We start from the raw sequence: 10,019 nt of genomic DNA, 5'->3' as shown, positions 1-10,019 counted from the left end.
AATTCAATTCAATTCAATTCAATTCAATTCAATTCAATTCAATTCAGTTCAATTAAATTAAATTAAATTAAAGTAAATTAAATTAAATTAAATTAAATTAAATTAAATTATTAAATTAAATTAAATTAAATTAAATTAAATTAAATTAAATTAAATTAAATTAAATTAAATTAAATTAAAATAAAATAAAATAAAATGAATTCAATTAAATTAAAATAAATGAATTATGAATTAAAATAAAGTAAAATAAAATAATATGCATCATATAAAAATAAATTAAAATAAAATTAAATAAAAAAGTGAACTTAAAGAAAATACAAGGTAAAATAAAATAATTAAAAATAAAGTAAAATAAAATAAAACGATATAAAATAATTTATAGAATTAATTGCATTAATGTGAGATATAATAAAAGAGAGCAGGACCGAACAAAAATCAAATCAAATAAGTATGTATAAAAATTACTTTCTTCGGAAAAGATTTCACATTCTATACAATGAAAGCTTAAAAGCTCCTATTACTATTACTTTTGAAATTTTCTGCAATAATATCTGCTCTAAGCCTTGGTTCACCCACAATTGCCTCCATATTTCGTTTGAGGCATACACTCATTGTTGTGGTCCGTCTGCCATGTCCATTTGCTTACATAAAGCGTAATGTCTGCTACTCTGGTGGCTTTAACACACTTGAAATATTTTCTATTATTTACATACAATTGTCATGCTTTGTCTTCTTCGCCTACTCTTTCTAACTAACACTCGCTCCACTTTAATGCAACCATTACTTTAAAATGCGCCTTCACTTAACTGACAGTTAGTGGAACAGCTCAAGTACTCCATTTTCAAGTTTATAAACTGAACTTAGCATTCAGTCATCCTCGCCTAATCCATTGTATGCAGCTATGGCTTTGCAACAGACCTTGTACTTTTTGTACTTTTTCCTATCAGTGAAAAAAATTAAGCTCAGAAATGCACCGCAACCCCAGTAAACATCCGGCGTACGGCTCATACTATGCCTGTTTGTAAGCAACTACTTATAAACTATTTTTCAAAAATAAATACTAAATACCAGGGTAAGAGGGATGAGGAAAATACTCAAACAAAATGCCAGTTTCCCACGCGGTGGATGTTTGAGTGAGTGTGTGCGCGTGTTGAGTATAAGGGACGCAACTAGCGGTGCAAAGTATCATCAGCTGGTTCAAAGTTTTGTGCAACACTTTGTTTCTCAAACAAAATAAAACAGAAAAACCTAAAAGCAAAATATAAAAGTAGAAAGGAACGTAAAGAAGAACGAAACAACAGTGAAATACCACGAAAGTCGGTTGGCTTACAGGCACACAGAGACAGCTGCGTAACTAAACATTTTATGTATGGTTAGGTATGCTTGGGGACGAGGAGTGTAATAGACACAACAACAACAACAACAGCCACCAGCTCTTCACCTCATCGGGGCAATCACTTTAGGAAACTTTTAGTTTTTGTTTTTTTTTTATTTTCGAGCGCTGCTACACAGCAAACCAACCGATCATTTTACATACTCACACCTCCCGCTTCCGCGCTTAACATCGTGCTTTACCTCTTACAAATTCCCCCACTGCACACTGATGGCAATTCGGCCATAACTAATGCTACTTCATTGTTTTGCAAGCGAACGAGCTACGAAGCACTCGCTCGTATTTTATTTATTTAGTGGAGATATTTTTCATCTTTTACATTTTTGCCTTCCTTTTTTTTTGCATTTGTGCTATGCCACTGTGCTGCGAGCCTTGCTCCAACGGGTAAATGGGTAAATTTTCATAGCAAAATTTTTCGCAAATCCACCAGCTTTTGTGGTGAATTCTTTACAAGTTTATGCAAATGACAATTTTCGTTATTTTCCATACACTCTCTCACCTTCCCTCGCGTGTTGTTGTTGCTGCTGCTGCGGACGCATCTCGTAAACAATGGCTTTGCAGGAGCGGCGGAGTTGCATTGGTGTGTGTGTGTGCGTGTGCAAATGTGTAACTCGAGGCACTTAAACTTTAGTGGACCACAAGCTCGGTGCACGACACTATAATAACAACAACAGCAACAAATAGGACAATGACAACACGAAAACAATAGCCATGAAAACAAGTTAGCATAAAGTTGTCATTTTAAGTGTTTTTTCTTGCTATACTACTTCTTCTTCTGCCACTGCTCCTCAATTTCTCTTCTGCGTTCTCTACCCCTTTGCCGTTGTTTCCTTTCTGTTAGCCGTAGTTTGGTTTTAGCTTCGGTCACATTTGACATGTCGAACCTGCTTTGTTCTATGGAAATAAATTAATGGCCGTGTGTTTATGCTTTAACGTATCAGCGAAAATAAATTGACTTGTATTTGTCGAGTATTTCGTAGCGTTCAAGAAACATGAGAAAAACTCGGTGATATACTGCAGTAATATTAGTTTTGAAAGCAAACCACCAATGGCATATTGTTTGGTTGTTTTGTTGCAATATTTTGCAAACAGCAAAAGCAGGGTTGACCCAATTTCGATTCGTCTGAAATAATTTAAGTTATTTGCATTAAAATTCTTTTGAAAAAGTTTCAGCATCCAATGCAAGAGGGCGAGCACATATTTGTATGTACATTAAGGTGGCTCAAAATAAGTAAAGTCAGAATTTAATGCTCTCACCCCCTAGGTGAGGTCGCTCAAAGCGCTCAAAGTTTTCCATGTATTTTATGTGGCGAAAAAACAACTTTTTATAGAAATGGTATGGAATTCTAGAAAATAAATATTTTTCGATCGGAAAACTCTGATGCTCTTCAGAAGACTTCCAATACCAATACCGATTGTTTATTTAACCATTTTTTATTTATCCCCCGATTGCATTTTTTTTGGCATTTTCTGGGGGTTTTGGCGGACCTATGAAATATAGTTACTATGAAGAAATGGTTAAATATATAATTGGATATTATTACTAGGAATCTTTCACTCAGAAAAAAGATTCCTTATTGCTAGGAAAAAAGTATATTATTCAAAGGAAATATTATCTTGAATTGGCTTCAATGATATGGCTGCCTTAATATGAGTACAAGATTTGATTCAGTTTAAGGAGAAATTTACTTGCCATTTCATCGCCCGTGAAAGGAATAAGTATGTCATTTTGTTTGGGGCGCGCAGACAGTGGCAATGGCTGACAGCGCAAAACTCTGGAAAAGGATTCAAACAAAAAATGCGTATTTTTGCCCACAGAATCCGAATTTGTAGTAAAAATATACATGTGTAATTTACAAACATGGACTTCCAGTCAGTTTGACCCACTTCCGGTCCAAACCGGAAAAACGTTTCAGACAAAAGTTGTGTATTTTTACGCGCAGAATCTGAACCAGGGTGAAAAATATGTAATCCCATTTAAAAAAAAAAATGGACTTCCGGTCAGTCTAACCCATTTCCGGAAGTCGGTTAATACGACCAAAAGATAGAGCGTCCTCGACTTGGTAATTCATATTTTTATAAAAACATTTTCGTTCATTTAGAAGCCCACGATGAGTTGAAGTTCGAAGGGGTTTTGGGGGTTGAAAACGGCGCTTCTGAGAAAAAAGTTTCAAACAAAAGTTACGTATTTTTATCCTTAGAATACGAATCTGTACTAAACACAGTGCTTCACATGCGCCGAGAAGATCCGCAGTGTTACTAGTCCGCAAGCATTCTTTCTGTAGTAGGCGATCATATTTCATGCTCTGAAGGCGCATAGAAGTAATCCTTTGCTTTTGCCATGTGTTGTACCTATTTTTCCATTTATTGCTTTAATCAAAATGTAGTCTAACTCACAGCAATTCAATAAAATCTTATCCGATATGACAAAGCCGCAACTCTAGAAAGTTCATGACTCAAAATCATAAACCCAACTTATGCTTTCTCCATTTTTATATCTTTCGTTTTTAGTTTATCTTGTTTGCATCAAAAATAGTTTTCATAGTTTTCGCTGAATCACATAAATCAATGCAAAGCTAATAAAGAAGAAATTACAGCAGTCAAACTTATTCTGCATGCAAATTCCCAGGCAAATCGAAGCAAAACTTTGACAGTGCAAATTGTTGCAGAAAACTTTCTGTTTTTTTTTTTTTTAATACGCGAAAAGGGGATGCATTAAACTGGCAGCTCGAAAAATGTAGCACAAAAGATAAGGGCGGGCTAACAGATAAAAACAAAAATGAAAGATCAAAATAAAATGAAAAGTAGCAGACACTTTTGCAAATGCAAATCAATCAGACAGAACAGATAATCAGCTTGCAATTTAAAAAATTGACGCGGAGAATTCGATAAAAATTGCATAAAATTTGCAAATTGCATTTTCAGCAATAAATAGCGCAAGAGGCAGCTGGTTTGCAAAAAATTATATAAATTCGATGCTCGCCAAGACTTTAATAGATTTCAATTTGTTATTTGTTTTTGTTTAGGTTTGCATTTCCAAAAATTTAATCCATTTCCATTTCATTTGGCCGCATCAATCACCTGCATTTGGTTATACTACATAGCTAACATTTCTGTCCATTTGTATGCCGTGCGGGGCGCAGCAATTACCATTTCCTAACAATTTGCTGCTATTTAATCCCGATGGCAATAAATGATTGCTAGCAGCTGCAGTCGGCCACTGTGGTGTAGTGGTAAGCAGTGCGCGCTTCCACTCCGCAGCACCTGGGTTCAAACCCTAGTCAAAGCAACATCGAAAAAAATATAGAAAAAGGTTTTTTCTTAACAGCGGTCGTCCCTCGGCAGGCAATGGCAAACCTCCGAGTGTATTTCTGCCATGAAAAACAGCTTCTCATAAAAATACAAACGCCATTCGGAGTCAACGTAAAACTGTAGGTCCCTCCGCTTTGTGTGACAACATCAGGGCGCACGCCACAAATCGGAGGAGAAACTCGGCCAAACACTAACATAAATATGTGTAAGCGCCAATCTATTATTATTATTAGCAGCTGCAGTCGGTGCAACAGAGAAATTAATTTGTAGCAGTCAAACATACTGCATATATTAGAGGTAATGGGTGCAACGTAAAACCTGCACTCATAAAAGGGAAAACTTTGATTTTATTTGAAAATAGCACTGGGTATAAATTTTACTTTAGCAGACTATTTTCGAAATTTGTTTTTATTTATTTATTTTGTTTGTAAAAGAGCGATTCGTGCATTTTTGGTAAGCTGCTGAAAATAAATGGTGAAAACATCTACTATGTAAATGGGAGGTGGAAGAAAATTCAAGCTTAAAGAAATTTGTTTGGACAGATTTTCAGGAATAAAATTATTATTTTTTAATGTTTTACTGCAAATTTTTATGCAGACCCAATTGCAGGAAATTTGTTTTGAATTTAGTTCGAATACGATGGGAAGGGAATATGAATATGAATTTGAATTCGAATATGAGTATGAATACGAATATGAGTATGAGTATGAATACGAATATGAATATGGGTATGACTATAAATATAAATAGAAATATGAATTTAAATATTAATATTAATACCAATATTAATAAAAATAAAAATATGAATATGAATATGATTATGAATATGAATATGATTATGGATAAGAATATGAATACGAATATACATATGAATATGAATATGAATATGAGTATGAATATGAATACGAATACGAATATGAATATGAATATCAATGTATCAAGGTAAATGTGAATATGAATATAAATATAAATAGAAATATGAATATAATTATAAATATTAATATTAATTCAAATAAAAATATGAATATGAATATGAATATGATTATGAGTATGAATATGAATACGAATTCGAATATGAATATCAATATCAATTTATTAAGGTAAATATGAATGTGAATATAAATAGAAATATGAATATAATTATAAATATTAATATTAATACAAATAAAAATATGAATATGAATATGAATATGAATACGAATATGAGAATGAATATGAAAGCGAACTCGGGTAAGAATACTAGTAGGCACATATATGAATACGACTGAGAACCGATATTTAAGCGATTACGAATAAAATTTATTCCCAAGTTATAAAATTCAATTTAAGTGCCTCACCAAACAAATTGTGGTTTTTAAAGGGAATTATAAAATATATGAACTTATTATAACCTAAGACTCCTGCAAAAATATTTCAGAAAAATATTTAGATTTATGTGAGCTGGCCCGAGTTTTAAATACCTCCAAAATATTTTTTCTTATTACTAAAATTATTTAGTTACTAGCAGACCCGGCGAACTTCGTCCCGCCCAAAATTTTTATATATTTTATTGAAACTTTTCGGTCCAACATTTTCACTAACAATTCACGTTTATGATTTCCATTGGCACATTCGTCTGCTAAGATTATGGTTTGGTGGTCATTTTCCGCTTTAAGTAACCTAAGGAAAGTGTTATATCCGTGAAGAAGTTCTTGAAATTCTCCAGTTGTGCGGCATTTCATAGCACGGTTATTCGCAAAGCGAAATAAATTTTTTCCTCTTCGTTAAAATTCGTACAACTATTTAGGAGGATTTCACTCACAAACACACCTACAGAAGAATTAAAAAATACATTCAAAGATAGCTAAAGGTCGGTACGTTTGCAGGCCTCACACCCCTTTTTCAAATAGCCAAATTGTCTCCATGAGTATGGGCTTGATTTCAACTACATACATATCTCCATACGAAGTTCCAGTACTGTACCATGAATACTTTCAGAGATATGCAGAATAAAAATTCGATTTATATGGGAGGTGCCACGCCCCCCTTTCCAACAGCTGCCCTCTTTCTTCATGAGTATGCGATTGATTGCGTATATCTCCGTACCAAGTCCCGGAACTATACCATGAACACTTCCAGAGATATGCAATATGAAAAATTTGGTTTGTATGGAAGATGCCACGCCCCCTTTTCCAATAGTTCCAAAAGTTCTAGAACTCTAGTTTGTATGGGAGAAGTCACACCCCTTTTTACAATAACTTAAATTTCCCTCCAAGGGTATGCGATTGATTTCGTATATCTCCATACCAAGTTCCAGAACTTTACCATGCACACTTTCAGAGATATGTAGCATGAGAAATTCGGTTTGTATGGAAAGTGCCACGCCCCCTTTACATATAGATTTTTTTTAGCCTAAAACCATCTTTGGTACACGTGCGGCAGGTGGCAGTTTAAAAAAAATCGGTTCAACCGCTCTCGAGCCTTGCGAAAACTCAAAAACGGCTTTCAAAATATATATTAGTTGAGATATATTGTATATTATATATATATTTTGACAGTATCCGTTGTTTCTGATTGGCGCAAAAAAATCTTGCCTAGTGACGAATTCGCCCTTGATATGGTCGTTGCTCAAAGCTATTTATATTCGAAATTGCATGAAAATTTGAAAACAGGAATCTATAAGCTTATCCAGGCAAAAAGCTACCTACGTACCGAATTTTAAGCAAACCGGACCATAAGTACGATTTCTTCGAATAGATCGGTCCCTGGTGCACTTCTCGGAAAACATGGAGCATATATGCTAATATATGCTAAAAAGCTACTTACATACCAAATCTTAAGCAAATCGGACCATAATAAGATTTTATCGAATAGACATTTTTTTAGCCTGAAACATGGTGGTTACCGAAAGCTATTTATATACAAAATTTCATGAAAATCGGTCCAGCCGTTCGCGAGATTACATGTTACAAAAAAAAGGGACTTCTCTTTATATAATTAGTATAGATAAATATGTAAGTATATATTTTCCAAAAATTACCTCAGAAGAGAGAAGAGTTCAGCTTAAAAGGTTTGCACAAAATTTTATCAATGGATTTTTGAATGTATTTTCAAACCAGTAACGCTCACGTACATCTTAATATATTTACGAACTATTATGACCGAAGTCTTAAAATATAATAAACTTTATAATTCCGTTGGGGAAACAGTGCCAATTTTATTTTTTTATTTATTTTTTTTTTATTGGTGCACCCGAATGTACATACATGCATACATGATATTTGCAAAGCATTTCAAACTAGAATCTATAGCGCATTTTCGGCTACATTTTATTATTTATTCAATTGTACTTGTGCTGCAAATAAGTTCAATAAGCCTCAATAAATATAAATAATGCTATTTCCGCTATCTAGAGACGAAAACACAAAATATGAATGTGTGATATTTTATTGTTGTTGTTTAAATTACTTAGTTACATGAAATATATACACATGAATAGACAATTCCCAAAAAAAAAAAAACACAAATTTCGACTATTCATGCATTTTCTTAGCCTAATAAAGCATAAACACAAAACTAAAATATGCACGAACACACACACACACACACACAACATAGAATACCAAAACTGCTATGCAGAGCAATAACTAAAGGATAACTCACCAGGATGATACATACTTACATATGTACACATGTATTTGACTTCAAAAAGATATGCGAAATTTTGGAAAAAAAAAATATTTTACTCTAAATTTATTGACATTCGCAGCATGCAAACAATTATTCATGTAATCATTATAACGCAGTTTCACATAAACACAAGCAAGCATTTGTAAATACATATGTAATTTAAACTACTCACACATACCCCTACTTACACCCTTACTCACATTTCTGTGCTATAAGCATTCACGTTTTTTCGCTTAGCAACTTACTATGCTTTTCATTCACAATCATTTCGCTAAGTATTTGACGCTAACATTCATTACAATTTCATACATTTAGTATTTTTACCTATGAAAAATTATTTAAAAATTATTACTGAATTATCTACATATTTACTTTCCTGTGACACAGTTCTTCTATCTCTCACTTCGCTACTCTCTTTACTTACTTAACCCTATTACATAACAAAGCTTTTTCACTCAATGCAACAACATCCAAATAAAAATTATTCCTATTTATTGCATATCGTTTATTGATTTATTGTGATTTTTTCCAACAAATTCTTTTCTAGTTAGCACACAGTTTTTGCTAATTTCTCTTCCCTTTAACCTGTCTCGCAGGTGTTCCTGGCAAGCGTAACGAAATCTACTACAACTGCTGTCCCGAACCATATATCGACATCACATTTGCCATCATCATTCGTCGTCGTACTTTGTATTATTTTTTTAATTTGATCATACCTTGCGTACTGATCGCATCGATGGCGTTGCTGGGTTTTACACTGCCACCAGATTCGGGAGAAAAACTATCGTTGGGTGAGTAAAGAGATGCACAAATTTGAAATGCCAGTTATTTTAAGCTCCAAAGTTTAGATATGTAAGTATTTAAATTTAGTAAAGGATAGTGGTCAAATAGAAGGATCTTAAGCAGTGGGCTTGGGATAGAGCCTGTCCGGTAAACACTGAAGTAGGCAACGAATGAAGGAGTTTGCACAGCCGATGGTGTCAGTCACAAATTTTTCTCAGAGTAAATAGACTCATGTGTTTAATCAGGAAGCAAGTACTGCAAAGAACTAAGCTTTTTGGACTTTCGTATAAAGGGTGTACAGGAAACAAAAAAGACTTCCGACCTTAGTTGCGAGTGAGATAATAGTATATGCCTCTGAGAAATCCTTACTACGAGGCCAAAACTTCGGTTCCTAAGATCGCCGTACTTAGAAATACCTAGAATCACTTAACCTAAATGGCTTTGAGCCAAGGAACCTCGAGAAATTTCTCAAATCTACGTGGATCAAAAATTATCTATAACCAATTAGAGGTATTTTACAACAGATCGTCGTAGGTCGGCGAACTTTGACGAGACGCTCCTATTCATATTAATGTTGTCTAATCCAGCTGCGATTCTCAACCAAAACAAAATAAATAAGAGGTAAATTTGCTATGAAGCGAGCAATCTTCTTTTAATGTTATGTATAATTTAACCTGAAGTTAGAGAAGCTGAAAAAATAAAATACCAATCGTTATGAATCTGCGTTGCTTTGCACTTCATGGATTTTCCTCAGCATTGCAGAGCTAAATTGGAGTACATCTATTCAACAATAGCTAACAGGTTATGTAATATAATTCCAATGCGTTTTGCTTGACAAGTAGATTGCGACTGCTTTATTATT

General features: G+C 33.7%; 1 protein-coding gene across 1 annotated transcript in view; it reads left to right on the top strand.

Annotated features, from left to right (window-relative positions):
* The window catches only part of LOC118735527, a gene marked incomplete in the record, with an annotated part of 363,818 nt that overhangs the window by 280,699 nt on the left and 73,100 nt on the right, over positions 1-10,019 (top strand). Inside the window, 1 exon segment of the mRNA XM_036465328.1 lies at positions 8,971-9,165. Coding sequence (XP_036321221.1) covers positions 8,971-9,165 — 195 coding nt within the window.

The sequence above is a fragment of the Rhagoletis pomonella genome, unplaced genomic scaffold (assembly GCF_013731165.1).
Source record: "Rhagoletis pomonella isolate Grant_MI unplaced genomic scaffold, Rhpom_1.0 Rhpom_scaffold_00003, whole genome shotgun sequence".
Classification (NCBI taxonomy): Eukaryota; Metazoa; Arthropoda; class Insecta; order Diptera; family Tephritidae; genus Rhagoletis; species Rhagoletis pomonella.
This window is presented reverse-complemented; position numbering and strand designations above follow the sequence as displayed.